Genomic DNA, 15,466 nt, shown 5'->3' with positions numbered 1-15,466 from the left:
GTGTGTTCATTTTATAGGTAACATGTAAAGACAGCTGAACAGTGAAACTTCCATTATGCAGAAAATGACTGAAGCAGAACTTACTCAGTAATGACTTTGGCTGCTACGATACTGAAAATGATTCACAGACAATTTGCAGCTTTCCTATAAAATACCTGAAAGTTAAACCAGATTAAGACTCCATGACACGGCCCACAGCCCAGGAGGTTCAGGGTACTTGTTTCATTGTTTCCTGCAGAAACCTGACTTGTTGCTGCAAATTACACGTAAGTACAGGATACTTGTTTGCAAATAAATGAACTGATGAGAAGAAATATGTGGCGCTCGAATCTAAACACTCTCAACTTTGAGCCGATTAAACGCTCGTTCTGAAAACATCTTCCCCTCAATGTCCAAAGTCATGAACTCTCCTCAAAGCAACAATCACAACATCTCCATCTTTATTTACACTTTTAGGTTTTAAATTTTGTTCAGTTTGCAGTAAAGTTAGTGTCACAGACCTGAGGAACTCATTTTAATACTTTACTCCAAACTTTGTGCTCTGAAAGTGAAACTCCTACAAACACATGTGAAATAATCCAGCCACAGAAACTGTCCACGGCTTTTAATCTGTTTGCTGCTATAGATATAATCCAGCTGATGTGGGAGAACTACATGTGACACTTTGATGCAGCCATGAATCTGACTGATTTCTTTCCATTTTCAAAGGTTGATGCATCAGTTAAAGTCCTTAAAAAGCTCAGAAATAAAGAGAAAGGTTGGTTAAAGCAAAGAGAGGCACTGGCAGCATTGAAGACACTAAACAAGAGAAACAGATCAGAGAACATCAGACTGAATAAGTGGAATAAAGTGAAACAGAGAACTAACGATCCCTAAGAATGGAGCTGTCAGAGGAAGAGAGCAGCAAACTGAAAGTCTCTGTTAGCTGCAGAGCTCTGAAACTTCACACAGCTTTGGATGATAACATGGAGAAAGGATGTGGAGATGTTCACACTTCTGCTAGAAATCATCTTCTAGTTATTGTGACTCAGATATGACTGATTATAGATGAGGACCAAAGAAGGTTTTTACTGAGATTTGAACTGACTTAGCTTAGCCTGTGTTTTAGCCACATGCTAAACAAACACATGTTCAGAAACTAGAAGATGTTACCTTTCAGATGAAGTCTCACACATGAACTTTGCTCCTACAGTTCATCTGCTGAAGCTTTTACATTTGGCTGGAAATCAAATAAAAACCAAAACAGCCACAAACATCAGACATGCTAACACTGTAACATTATTGGATGGAGCCCACTGACACTGAACCACCATCATGAGTCTGACCTCTGAACTTTGACCTGTGTCTACAGCACTGACCTCTGACTTTTAGCTCCACTTGTTTCTCCATCAGGATGTTTCCCTCCCTGCTGTAGACGGTGCAGGTGTAGGTGGAGGTGTCTCCATCTGTGGGGTGTTTCAGGGTCAGACTGAGGTCTCCAGGTTCCAGTAAGTTTCTCTTCATCTTTGTTCGGTTCTTGTATTTATCGTCCTGTTCTTCAGGCTGGTCAGAGCCGTTCTCATACACGTGGACCTTCCTGTTGTTTGCATCCTTCCACTCCACTTTAGCATCTTTAGGCAGACAAACTGTGGTTTTGCAGATCAGCTGGACAGACTCCACCCCTGAATTCACCTCCACCCAGGGGACTGAGAGGACAACAAAGCACAACATGAGCTGTAGTGAAGGTTACTAATGTTCTTCTTATGACCTGTTACAGAGGACTTATTTCTGTGCTTGTCCTGTTAGACCTCAGTGTAGACCACAACATTTTCCTACAAACACTAGAACACACCAGAGTTATTAAAGGAAATTCACTGCAATGGTTTGAATCACATCTGATAGATTCCAGTTTGTTTATGTAAATGAGGAGTTTTCTTCACATAGAAAAATTATTCATAGGTTTGTATCATTACCATGCAGATGATACACATTTGATTTTTATCATTAACACCAATTAAATCAGTTACAGGATTTAAAGACATAAAAACCTGGATGACCTTCTTCTAAATTCATCTCCTGGATCCTGGATATATAAAAACAAATCCTATTGATACATTTTTATTAACACGTGGTGTTTTTTCAAATGATATCAGTGTCCACTGTGTAATCGCTGCAGTCACACAGCTGGAACAGAATCAACCTCTTTACTGATGAGGAGCTGGGATGGAAATACTTTAATGATGTTTTGATAATAAACATGTGTCCATCATTAAATTTAGAGTAAACCACAGAAACAATGCTGGGGTTTCTCCTCAGCTGTCCAGCCTCCTTAAACAAAGAGATGCTGTCTGAGCTCAGACCAGAGAAACTGAATCTGAGGCAGACTGTTTGATTTTTAGACCCTTTTTTTCTACCACTCAAAACCACTAAACATCTGAATGATCCAAAAACAAATTAGGATAATAAAAAAATCTTACTATGAGGATATATCCACCAAGATGGCTGCTTTTGTTTGAAAAGACTGATGCACTTTACTGAAAAATGCTTTAATGAACATTTTGTTTCTTCGGGTCTTTACGTGAATCTTTACATCAGATTTCAAACAGCTTCATGAACAGGAGGCTCTCTGTAACCACTCAAACTCAGTCTGTGCTTCAGTCCTTCAGCTTTTCTCTCTGAATGTCCTGGAGGTCCACAGCACCTTAAATCTGTTGGATCCAAATAAATGTGCAGGACTAAATCAACTTGATCCTTATTTTCTTAATAAGATGTTACAGCAGAACTGCTAACTTATATTTTTCATTTCAGCCTTTGAACAGTGAGATCTCTGAAATATGCAAATCTGTCCATGTTCTCCCTTTGAAAAGAGTTGATCCTTCAGATGTTCATAACTACAGGCCTGAATCTAAATTGTGTGTTTAGTAAAAGTTTACAAAAAGCTTATTAGTGACCAACTAAAAAATGTTCTGTACAAAAATGAAACTCTTTCTCAGCATCAGTCAGGATTCAGAAAACAGCCCAATAACTGCTGCTGTTGAAGTGGTGAACGACATCATTGATGAGCTGCTCTTTGTTTTGACTTATTGAAGGTTTTTCACACAGTTGTCATTTTAGTAAACAGACTAAACAATGTTGGTCTCTCTGTAAATGCTGTGAGTTTGTTTTTAACTCATCAGCTACAACTCAGTGTGTCCACGTTGTTTTATATTAGGACCACTGTTCTTTTCTCGATAAATAAATAAACTCCATCTTTATGCAGAGGACAGATTGTTTGTCTCCTTCAGTAAAACAAACCTGTGAATTTCTGAAGACTTTGATGTTGTTCAGTCCCATTTAACTTAAGTTGGTGTTAAATGCAGAGAAATCCAAGTTCATGTTATTATTAAACAGCAAAGAGTTGTTATCAACGTTTCCTAAGAACAAACCCATTCAAGGAGCTGAAACTGCAATGGTCACATCTTATAAGTATCTCAGTATCATCATAGATCAGAATTTGTCATTTAAAGCTCAGTTTGAAAGGATCGGGTCCAAGCTGAAATTTAAAAATTAAAATTTTGGGCATAAATCTTGATTCTTCTCCAAATGAGGAAAAACTTCATCTCTGTAACTTTTTTGTGTTTATTGGATTACAGTGATCTGCACCCATCCTGTACCAAAACAGATTAGATAGTGTCCATCGTTGTGCTTTGTTTTATTGCTGGCTGTAGAAATCGTGTACATCACTGTTCTGTGTGCTGATGCTAAATGTCCATCTCTGTATATCTGTAGATTTTCCTGTTTGGTTTTTATCTTTAAATCCCTGTTTGGCTGCTTTAAGTCATTTTTAAAGAAGTAAGAGAGCTCTTTTAGTCAGTCTGACACTCTTGTAGTAATCTGTTTTTCACATCATTCACATTTTGTGTTCACTTGTCTGTGTGGAATATTGTATTTATCTCTTTACTAATATTGTTGTGTTTGTAATGTCTGCTGCCCTCTGCTGGTCTCTCTTGGACTTTAATCTCAGTGAGACTTTTACCTGGTTAAATTGCAGATAATGAAAGAACAGCTTGTCCACATGCAGCCTCTGTGTCAGATCAATGCAGTGAAGCACACACACTGTTTAGTAAAGTCATGTTGTGGAGCTGTTTCACTGATCAATGACTGAGTCTGAAGGAGGTTTTCTGACTTCTGGAACAAACCTGGAAGTTTCTCTTCAGCTCTCTGTATCAGCTGTTTGTAACTCTCAACTCTTTCAGCTTCTGGAACAAGTTTGTGTGAGCCACAGTCAAGGAGCCACCAGAGGACACCTGCTGACCATCGGCATTATGGGTAGTGTAGTAGGAGACACTCACCTGACATGAAATAGTGCCGGAAATGAAATAAAAGACCTCCAGAAACCACAAGAAGAAGAACCAGGAGAACCAGGAGAGCTTTGGCCCAGGATGGAAACCGTTCTGTGGAGAAACACAAAGAACAACGTGACCTTTGACCTCTGGCTGAATGAATTTAATGAAGAGGCCTTTACTCATAAAGCTAACATGATTATTCTGACAATTTTAAAATAATAAAGTTTTATCTGAGTGATGTCAGATGTATCTACAGCAGGTGTTTGTTGCTGACCTTTGACCTGCAGCTGTACATCACTCCGACTCAATTCATCTCCAAATTCTCTGATGGAGCAGGTGTAGGTGCCGCTGTCAGACAGTTGGAGGTTGGTCAGGTTCAGGCTCAGGTCTCCATTCTCCAGAGCGTCAGTCTTCATGGATGTTCGGCCGCTGTAACGCTGGTTTTGATCTTTCAGTTCGTCTCCTTGAAACTGACGCTGGTGGACGGTTGGAGGACTGAGGTCGGAGCGACTCCACACCACTGAGGGGTCAACAAATCTAAAAGTGGGAAACTGACAGGGCAGGATGAACGAGTCCCCCTCATATGACTCCACCGCTGAGGCATGCTGGGAAACTGAGGACACACAGACAGAGGCTCCATGAGTCACTTTGAGGTGAAGAAACCAGGAGACAAAACGACAGAAACATTCAACATTTTAACAACTCACAGAAAAAAAAGTAAGAGGCAGGAAGTCCAGAGGAAGTGGAGGAACGAGCTGATGTGAGGCTTTAAAAGTGATGAATACAAGTTTAAAGTCAGGTCTGTATCTAACAGGCTGCCTGTGCTGTGAGGATGGACTGATGAGGACTCGTCTGTTTCAGTTTGTTAAAAATCTGTCAGGTTAACTGTGGATGAGCTGGAAGACACTTGGCTGAGAGCTGAGTAGAGAAAAGTACAACAGTCCAAACATGAGATGTTGGAGGACTTTTTCAAGCCCGTTTCTTATAAAAATGTGTGATATTTGTTTTATTTCTTAAAGGGGACATGAAACCTGACACAGATAAAGGCTCATTTACAGCACTGAGCCCTGCTCATAGATGTAACTCTGTCTGTGAAGCTGGATTTAAGAAATAAGTGCTTAAAGTGAAGTTTTATAAACATGGTTCAGAACTGAAGAAGCTTCTCGGATGAAGGTGAAACGTCTTCTAGCAACTTAAAGAAGTCCAGACGCTTTTCTTTGCAAGCTCCTTTGACTACGATGACCTGGATGACTGAGAACCTTCACAGACATATTTTATAAACATGTTTAGCGCCATCTTGTGTCAGTATGGGACGTGACATCATGTGGTTGGTTGGTTGGGGCTAATAGACTTACATTTTTACATGCTTTACATCTTTACATGTTTCTATATCTCTGCTGTGATCACTGAGCCATGGAGGACATTATATTTCTGATGTTTCACCTTCAAGGACAGATTTCCATGTACATATTGAAATGATCTAAGAGTCCCTGAGATCAAGGCTATGAGGGCAGAGACAGCTAAGAAGCTGCTGCTGACTCTGAGTTTAGATGCAGGTTTGTGAGCAGGAAACAGAAGCAAGGATGGAAGATAAGATCCTCGTGACCACAGACAAGAAAATCAAGCATTTCAACATTAGTCAGAGAGATGCCAGAGAACAGCACACGCTCAGATCACTGCAGAGTTTCACCTGCAGATAAAAATGTTTCTGAAATTACCTGAGCTGTGAGATATCGGATATTGACCAGCTGCGCTCATATGTGCACTTACGGCTCATTTAGAGGCAGGAATATCCTGCTATGTCCCTGTCAGGACCTGCTCCTGTCAGGACCTGCTCCTGTCAGGACCTGCTCCTGTCAGGACCTGCTCCTGTCAGGACCTGCTTCTGTCAGGACCTGCTCCTGTCAGGACCTGCTCCTGTTAGGACCTGCTTCTGTCAGGACCTGCTCCTGTCAGGACCTGCTCCTGTTAGGACCTGCTCCTGTCAGGACCTGCTCCTGTCAGGACCTGCTTCTGTCAGGACCTGCTTCTGTCAGGACCTGCTCCCGTTAGGACCTGCTCCTGTCAGGACCTGCTCCTGTCAGGACCTGCTTCTGTCAGGACCTGCTTCTGTTAGGACCTGCTCCCGTTAGGACCTGCTCCTTTTAGGACCTGCTCCTTTTAGGACCTGCTCCTGTCAGGACCTGCTCCTGTTAGGACCTGCTTCTGTCAGGACCTGCTTCTGTCAGGACCTGCTTCTGTCAGGACCTGCTTCTTTGACTGCTCACCACTCAAACAGCTTCATGACATTAGCAGTAAGAGCAGATGTGGATCCACAGCAAACATGTATGTTGGTCACAATCAATGAAAGAAGCTCAGAAAGCTCTTCAGTAAAACCTGTGTTAGAAATGAAACACAGCACAGCATGCTGGGTAATTACAAGGACTCCCATCAGGCACAGGGAGGCACGTCCCCCTAACTACTCATGCTGATTAACACAACACACACATGTTACATGCACTTCTCTCCACGACCACTAGATGTCTCCACACTCTGTGCTGACCCCAATGATCAGAGCTGTTGAGCCTGTTTGCAGACAGAGGAGGAGCTCCTGCTGATCCGTGTGGGACTAAAAAGCTCTGATAACGTCCATCCAGCAGCTGATAACAGGGACATTTGGTGCCATGTCAGAGCTGCACAGTCAGTCATCAGTTTGGCTCTTTAGTTTGAAGAGTTCAAAGCAGCAGCAGAGAGTCTAAAGTGTGTCACACAGCACCAAGTTTCCTTTGGTCAAGTATGAAATGTGAGTCAGAGCTTCAGCTACACAACAACACACACAGCAGCTGATTGTAACATGAGCTCATCTGAAAGCCACCGAGAAGAATCCAGAGATTTGAAAGTTGCTGCTTTGGATTGTTAGTTTGATCTGAATCAGAATCCAGTGTTTGATGGAAATCTCCTCCTGCTGCACTTCAACACATTAAAGAGAGAGAGATGAAAGAAAAGCTGATGATGAGAGCAGAGAGAGGAAGGTGTACTTACCGTGCAGGAGGATCACAAACACCACAAACATCTTCATGTTCCTGTCAAACTCAGAGACTCTTTAAAAGCCCTTCAGGACATCAGCTCACAGCAGCTTCACTTTCCTCTGCTGATCATCTACTGACACTCTCACACTCTCACACTGTCACAGCTCAGAGTTCAGCTTCACACTTTGTTAAACCAGATCTGTGGAATGAAGTCCGGCCGGCCACAGATCACTTCTGAGGAAAGAGGAGGACGTCGGCTTTCCTCGTAGTTTCACGCCCGAGCGCTCCGGTTGGAGGCGAAAGAAAAAACATGTGAAGTGTTGAACTAAGGAAGGAGGTCCTGTTCAAACAGCACAAACACACATGAAGACAAAGCTTTGTGTTTTCACAGCTGGGTGTGTTCCAGTAAAGTGTGAGCAGCACAAACACAATCAGAGTTTGTGTCAGCTTTCAGTGAGTCACATTCAGTGTGTGCAGCCAAACATGATGGCAGACTGCCACAGATCACTTCTGAGGAAAGAGGAGGCGTTCAGCTTCCTCATAGTTTCACACCTGCATGAAGCAGCCTCACCCTGACAGCTTCAAATCACTGTCAGCTGATCACTTCCTGTCCTGTGATTGGCTAAGTTCATCAACAGGTGTGAAACTACGAGGAAGCTGAACGACCTCGTCTTTCCTCAGAGGTGATCTGTGGCAGTCTGCCATGTTCAGCTGCACAGACTCAGCCTGAGCTCTCTGAAAGCTGACTGGGACCTTTTTAAATAAGTGTTGTTTATAATTTAAAACATGACAAATACATTCAAATGTCTGATAAAATAAGTATGATCTGATTTTAAACTGCAGCTATATTTCTTAATTTTTAAGAGCCAGTAAATGGTTATTGTGAAATGATAATATAAAAACATTTGAAATAAACTGAACAATGAAATTATTTTGATAGAAGTGTTTTGTGATGAATACAGCAGACAGTAACCCTTCTGTGTGCAGCGGTGCTCTGCTTTCCTGAGCAGACAGTAAACGCAGCATGCAGAGTCCAGTCTGTCCTCAGTGTGTCAGCACAGCTTCAGTTCAGTTTCATTTAGTCATCCATTTATTTCTCTGTTACGTTCATTTCAACGTTTAAATCATTAGAAATGATTCTTCTTGTTCAACTAAATGAAAAGACATGAAAATAAGAATTTCCAGGTTGGCCTCAGTTTCATCCTGATACTGACATCAGCTAAATTCTATTTGTAGTTTCTACTCCGTAGATTTTTGGTGGAGACTGAAGCTCATCAGATCCTGAGAGCAATCCAAGACATTTATTCAACCCTTAGAGGTGAAGGTTGTTACCATGGGAACCATAGACCTTAAATCTTAATGTTGATGATTTTATTTTAACAATCTCTGGGGAAATAAATGTTTCTCTGTTTAAAGCTGTAAATCTACTGCTGAGGAGAGTCCAGAGACATTTCCACAGATGTGTACAAATGTAATAATTTAAGAAGAATTCTGTTATTTAACCATAATAATAAAAATTAAACACCAGGTGATGATTTCAACATAAGACTGAATAACTACCTGCTGCTGGTTTCGGCTGCGCTGTGCAAAGCTCTTTGGAGCTGCAGGATGAAGAAACAGCTTTTGCACATGTGAGCAGCATTAAGGGCGAGTGTGGTCATGACGCTGAGCCTGTGGGTGTCTGCAGAGACCCTCTCACTCTGTTAATGGAGCCTATGTCACCTGGAGCCCAGCAGACTGGAAACTATAATCAGGTCTTTATCTGTGTGGAGGCGTGAAGCGAGGACACAAACATGGACACATATCTCCCTTATTGTGACTGCTTGGATACTCAGTGAAGGACACTTCTGCAACAATAATCAGCGTAAAATAGTTTCCCTGTCCTGTCACAAAGTTTCTAAATATTTCACACTAACTCTTAATCAGTTTCATGTTTATTGTCATCAGATCTTGAGATTCGTCAGGTTCGATGATGTCACACGACAGAAGAAACTGAAGCTGATTGGATCATAGATGACAGACAATTTTGTGCAAATGAGATTTTCAAGATTTTAGCAGCAGGTCAGCTACTAGAAGGAGGCTGGTGGATAATAACCCTCAGCTGTTTTCTGAGCATCCACTGGAGTGTAACTGGTGGATATTTCCACAGCTAACCCATCATGAGAGAAAGTTTCTTTTTTATTTCTTTCATCCTTCCTTAAAGAGATAAAACAAACAGCACATATAGTATAGGACGCCAAACAGAGGAGAGTTGTCTGAAGGACAGGAAGACAGATCTGCATTCTGTTTCCTGATGGGCATGGAGGAGGAGGCACAGCTGCTCTGACTCAACTGATGCTTGAGGTTAAAGTTACCACACTTCCAGCTCACGTGCTGAACAACAGAAACAATCTGCACCACCTCCAGGTAGACTTTAGGTGTTGTGCTTCTGCTGCACTATGGAAACCTGATGGTGACGCTGCTGCTGCTGTTTGTCAGAGTCCAGCTCACAGCCCAGTTTCTGGTTTCCATGCCAGAGTAAACACGGCTGCTAAGCAACAGCTGAGCAGGATCTTCTCACACAGGGAGAGTTATGGCTGCACTCTCAGGATGGCGTTTTGTTTTTCTGCTTTGATAAACGTTTCCTTGCCCTTCGTGCTCTTCGGCCTCGTGGGTGGATCATGTTTGGAGGCCTTCCCAACATCTCAACAAGATAACGCAGCAGTGCTGCCCGAGGTCGTTCCCAGATGAAACCGTCTTCTTATCACCCAGGAGGACGGAGAGAGTCTCACACTGAAGCTCAACCTGTGACTGGACTCTCACAGACAGATTCATGTTGTTGTTCACAGCTGTCTGCCAGCAGGAACACACACTGCTGCACATCTGTGTGCGTCCAGCTGTTCTCCACTGTGCACAGTGTGCAGATGTTGTGAGTGGAACCCTCCACTGCAGCTGTCGTAGCAGAGACATCCTGTTTCCACTGAGGTTAGCTCTGAGCTACATGTTACTGTGAGTCTATTTAGGAAATCTTCCCTTCAGTTTGACCTCTGACCTTTGCCTACAGTACTGACATCAGTATCTACAGCAGGTGCTGGGGTTTGTTGCTGACCTTTGACCTGTAAATGAACGCTTGTCGGTCTCTCCCATCACTGATGGAGCAGGTGTAGTTGCTGCTGTCAGTCTGTTGGTTTTCTCAGAGTGAGGCTGAATCTGTGTGACCATCGTAGCTGTTTCTCCTCTAAGATCGTCTCCTCCTCCTCGTGGACAGATCAGCTGAAGAGTCCACATCACTGAGGCCTTCTAAAGTATGAAGCTGAGTACTTGCAGTTTGTTCATTATTACAAACACATTCCTCTGGACACAGACCAGGTACAGACAGCTCTGCATCCTCATCTCTTTAGAAAGAACTCTGAAGTCGCTCTGACCTCTTTGTGAAATGTTTCAGTCTTTGTGTCAAACAGAATAAAACAGCTGTGTTTGGACTATAAATGCTGCTGGAGCTTCTACGCTCTTACAAACTCATCTCCTCTCTGGTGAATCAAAGTAAGGAAAAGAAATGAATGAAACAGCTTTTAGGAAAATCAAACACCAGCCCAGTCTGTGTCCTCTGTGAGACCTTTGAAAAACAATGAAAATCTCTAAACATTCAGTCAAACGTGACCCAGAGTTCACTGGGTCAGACCTCAGCAGATCAGCAGGTATGAACTCACCACCTACTGACCAATCAGATCTGTGGAATAACACCACTCTCTGTGGCAGATCTCTGTGCAGACAGTGGGAGGGTCTGAAGTCTTTGTGTTTCCCTGATGAGCTTCAGTAATAAAGATTTTTAGACTTTAACAGTGTCACAAATCTGTTCTGATATAGGCTTTCATATATATTCAGACCGTCCATTCCAAGCAGTATTTCAAGCCTACACTTGAATCCTGTGTTTATTCTCTTTAAAGTATAAGTATAAGTACTATCTGCAATCGCTGTGCAGCCTTTATGACACATATCTGTTATTAATCTCTGTCTCTCTTCCACAGCATGTCTTTATCCTGTCTTCCTTCTCTCACCCCAACCAATCACAGCAGATGGCCCCGCCCCTCCCTGAGCCTGGTTCTGCTGGAGGTTTCTTCCTGTTAAAAGGGAGTTTTTCCTTCCCACTGTCGCCAAAGTGCTGCTCATAGGGGGTCATATGATTGTTGGGTTTTTCTCTGTATCTATGAAGCGCCTTGAGGCGGCTTTTGTTGTGATTTGGCGCTATATAAATAAAGTTGAATTGAACTGAAATTCCCGACTGTGACTTGCTCTCTTTAAAGTATAAGTATAAGTACTATCTGCAATCGCTGTGCAGCCTTAATATTTGCACATCCTAAAAAGAGTATGTCACAAAATCTGCATGACTTAGGGCACCAAAGTATTAACCATATACTTAATTTGTGCAGTATACTGTGAAATTTAGAATTAGATGTATTCATATCTATTACAGCTACTGTTATGGATGTGGATATTCTTCTGACCATGGCATGATGGCAAACAAGTAAGAAATTATATACAAATGTATATTATCATCACTTACCATCCACAGCTGAAGCCATCCTTCTGCACTGGATGGGTCAAGACACCTCCCTTCCATTTAATGTCCACCCATTCTGTTTTTGCGTGGCGGGTTCTCCTCATTTTTAAGTAATCACTGCACATTATTACAAAGCAGAATACAATTTGGTATATTTCCTAATTTAAAAAAAGATATTTTACAGAATTATACAGAATTTTATTTATTTTTTATTTATTTATTCTTGGCCTGTCCCGTTTGGCTTTTTTGCATCAGAATTATTGTCTAAATAATTTGTTCACCTGATAATTTTTATTTAACCGTACTGATTTATTTTGCAAATGAGACCTGGCCAAGAGGATGCCAACAGAGAAACACGCATTGTGGGGCCAGGTACAACAAGCTTCTACAAAAATGCAGTTGTAGTAAACTAACTTGTAAAGCCTGTTTGCATAGAACAAAATGTGTTAAAGCCTAAATACCTGAATTTACGTGCAGCGAGTTTAGAGTCTTCCTCCTCTGATGAACTTGGGGCAGGATCAAGGAGATAAACAGTGTGATTCACTGCATTGATGAACTGTAGCAAAGATAAATCATTAAAACAATATAAATATATCGTCATTAAAAAAATACACAGACTTTAAAGTTATAATCTTGTTGCTTACCAGAAACTTCCAGTGTACATTTTTAATGTTAACAAACGTGACAATGGTACCGATCGAAGTTTACCTGTCAGAAAACATTTATGTATTTCTTACAGTTTGTGGAATTCTGTTAGCATTCAATCAGTAATTCTTTCTAAATGTATTTGAACATAATTATATGCACATTGGACAATCATCTTACGTTCCCCAAGCTTTGGCGAGAAAGCTGTGTCCGATCACCAAAGAGAATCAAGCCCGCTGTGTAATGGTTCATAATGTAGATCCCCTTTTGCTCCTTTTTTGCCAGACAATGAAACAGCCCTTCAATTACCTACGTAAACAATTTGCATAAACACAAAGCTATGTAATTTATATACTTTCAATTATGTTAATGATAAATAATCTCATGATAATGTCCTTTTAATTGAATTACATTACACAGTCTAATTATTGTGGTTATGAGTGCTTAAATTAATCATTGATATACCTCGCCTGTTAGCCACAGCTGTGGTCGAAGGGTTGGCAGATCACTGTGGCGGATAATTATGGACGTACCATGGTTTGTTGAGGGAAGCACAGAAACCACAACCTCTGTGTCTCTTTTCTTCCACAAAGACAGGACCTCCTCATTAAAGGAAAACACACTTAACATAAGATCTGACCAGCTATTGAACATGGTTTTGTTATTTCTAACACAGGTTTATGGACTATTACTAACAATATGTCTTTGGAAAATTCATTCAAAATGTATCACTCCACGTCTTGAATGGTAAATGAACTGGTTCTTATAAAGCGCTTTTCTACTCTTCTGAGCACTCAAAGCGCTTTACACAACTTGTGCATTCACCCAAGCAGATTTTTCTAAGTGTGTTCTAACATTCACACACAATCGATGGATGCACTGGAGAGCAATTTATGGTTAGTATCTTGGATATTTGGTATGCAGACTAGGAGAAGCCAGTAATCGAATCACCAACCTTCAAATCAGTAGATGACCTGCTCTACCACCTGAGCTACAGCCACCCTTGAGCATTGGTAACTATATAAACTCAAAGCTGTAATGGCAACACTTGCAAAGTTACTTTTCCCATACTCTAACTATGTTCCTGAATGCTTGTTCCCATTCAGTTTCTACTGAGGAAAACATATTTATTTATTTTGTTATTCCAAAAATTTACCATGTAATCACTGCAATCATTTTGAATTTTGGTGCCTCCCACTTAGGTTAAGGTTACAACTAGTCAACCAAAATCCTGGATGTTCACATCGAATGAATTGAACATGAATATCAACATGTAAATAAATAAGATTTGCTCTTCATACACGTGTCCATGACTGATTACTGTGTCATGGAAAGGATCTTCTATGGAAAAAGAAGGCATTACTATTACTTTGATGAATCCTTTATGTTAGCAGTTGTCAATCCCACCTGAAATTCTGGAGTTTCCAAGGTAACATCCTCAACTCTACCAGTCTGCACAGGGGAACTCGGGGCCATAGAGGAAGCAACCTATATAAATATTGTGTACAAGAAATACAAAAAATGTTATGCAAAATATTTTTCTTTATAAATGAACGATAAATTTGTGCAACATTTTATATCGTCTTTGAAGATCTCCTGAAAGGAAAGGGCTTGCGGAGTACTGTTACATATCTCCCCTTCTTTTTTTGGCGACGTTCCTTCCATTTTTCTTCGTCCACTCTAAATTTCTGAACAAAATATAGGAGTCATTGAACATTGTTTAGGAATTACAAGTGAAATGCTGTGACAACATTTTCCTTAATTTACAATAAAGCAAAACACACAAAAATGTCCAGTAAGACACACCAGTGCCACCAAGCTATAAAATCACAAAGTGGGGCACCTCAATATCCCACCACATCAAGAAGACTTCTTTTTAATGTTCCATTTTGAAACGGCAAAGCATTGATGGACATCAGCCAGTCATTCTGCAAACCTTTCTTTGAAGCATTCTTTTTGAGTCTTCGTACTCCTTCAGCAGCGCTGTGTGACTGATTTGATACTGGACAACAAAGTCATCCAGCCTGGTGAGCCTTCCCGAACGTAGACGGATATGTTTCAGATCCCACTGGCTCTTCTCCATTATCCCTGCGTTTTATTACTCTCAGTAATATTCTGAAAAATCAAATTAAGAGATCATTAAATGTGATTTTGTTTTAAAGATACACATTGTTGTTGTGTGCAATGTTGTATGATCTGCAATACAGATGACTCCTCTGGACCCGCCGTTTCTCAATCACACCACACAAATATGTATATATACTAAAAATCATGTGTCTTACTTGTCTCTTGATCTTTCTTAAGGCATTGTATTTGTCGTGGTACTGCTCATACATTTTCCCAGTGCCATGTCTTCCAAGGTCACCTTTGGATTTTGAAGATTAGAATAATATTGATGTGTGTAATTTCATTTTATAAACTAATAACTTGTCTACTTTAAAATGGCTTACCTAACATTATTGCAGACCATAATCCAGAAAAAGGAAGAAGATATTTGCTGATGTGCTCCATGAGCCCCTTGCTGTAGTAAGGGTTTGCCTCACCATCCATCTCCAATGATGTGTTGGAAATGAGCTCCTTAAAATGTCTCCCAAAGAGGTTGTTTCCCTTGACTCCCTAGCCAACAGACAAAACAGAATAATTATGTGATTTGAACATTGTGTCCACTCATCTTTCATATCTATAATCTAAAAACCCAACATTATGTTGTATAAAACATTTAAAATTACTTGTGATTATTATGCTATTCCAAAGTATTTAAAAAGATGTATAAGAGGCAAAAGTTTAGCCTTTAGATAAATAATAAAAATTGACTTCAGTTTACCTTCAGGTCCTCATCAGCTTTTGAGTTTCTGGCATTGCCATCAACATCAACATTGGCTTTCTGCATCCATAACTGCAGGTTGTGAAAATGTTTTTCGACATTCTCACCACTACAAGGACTCCCAAAAACAACTTTTTAATGACTG

General features: G+C 40.8%; 2 protein-coding genes, 1 long non-coding RNA gene and 1 pseudogene across 10 annotated transcripts in view; 1 reads left to right on the top strand and 3 right to left on the bottom strand.

Annotated features, from left to right (window-relative positions):
* LOC102789482 (methylglutaconyl-CoA hydratase, mitochondrial-like) overlaps positions 1-15,466 on the top strand; it is a 674,272-nt gene that overhangs the window by 418,924 nt on the left and 239,882 nt on the right. The window contains exon 12 of one of the 2 annotated variants that reach the window (XM_087838440.1): positions 10,256-10,264. The exons of the other annotated variant lie outside the window; for it this stretch is intronic. Within the exon in view, the coding sequence (XP_087694566.1) occupies positions 10,256-10,264 (9 nt within the window). The remainder of the gene's footprint in view (positions 1-10,255; positions 10,265-15,466) is intronic. 2 annotated transcript variants of the gene reach the window in all.
* The window catches only part of LOC148103177 (butyrophilin-like protein 2), a 53,494-nt gene that overhangs the window by 15,449 nt on the left and 22,579 nt on the right, over positions 1-15,466 (bottom strand). For 3 of the 6 annotated variants that reach the window (XM_087838590.1, XM_087838587.1, XM_087838584.1), the window contains one exon: positions 1,359-1,685. In XM_087838590.1, the coding sequence (XP_087694716.1) occupies positions 1,359-1,685 (327 nt within the window). Of the gene's footprint in view, positions 1-1,358; positions 1,686-4,310; positions 4,449-4,578; positions 4,918-7,325; positions 7,363-15,466 lie in introns of those variants that run through there. The other 3 variants (XM_087838586.1, XM_087838588.1, XM_087838585.1) reach the window with 2 other exon arrangements.
* On the bottom strand, positions 12,262-14,827 carry LOC148103180 (uncharacterized; annotated as a pseudogene). Its single transcript, XR_015718551.1, has 7 exons — positions 14,780-14,827; positions 14,434-14,612; positions 14,069-14,185; positions 13,905-13,985; positions 12,963-13,100; positions 12,678-12,806; positions 12,262-12,408 (listed from the first exon to the last, which is right to left on the bottom strand). The product of XR_015718551.1 is annotated as an uncharacterized LOC148103180 (transcript).
* Positions 14,816-15,434, bottom strand: LOC148103179 (uncharacterized). Its single transcript, XR_015718564.1, has 3 exons — positions 15,322-15,434; positions 14,948-15,113; positions 14,816-14,862 (listed from the first exon to the last, which is right to left on the bottom strand). It is a non-coding gene; the product is annotated as an uncharacterized LOC148103179 (long non-coding RNA).

Source organism: Neolamprologus brichardi, chromosome 3, assembly GCF_056152115.1.
Source record: "Neolamprologus brichardi isolate AB-2024 chromosome 3, ASM5615211v1, whole genome shotgun sequence".
Taxonomy (NCBI): Eukaryota; Metazoa; Chordata; class Actinopteri; order Cichliformes; family Cichlidae; genus Neolamprologus; species Neolamprologus brichardi.
This window is presented reverse-complemented; position numbering and strand designations above follow the sequence as displayed.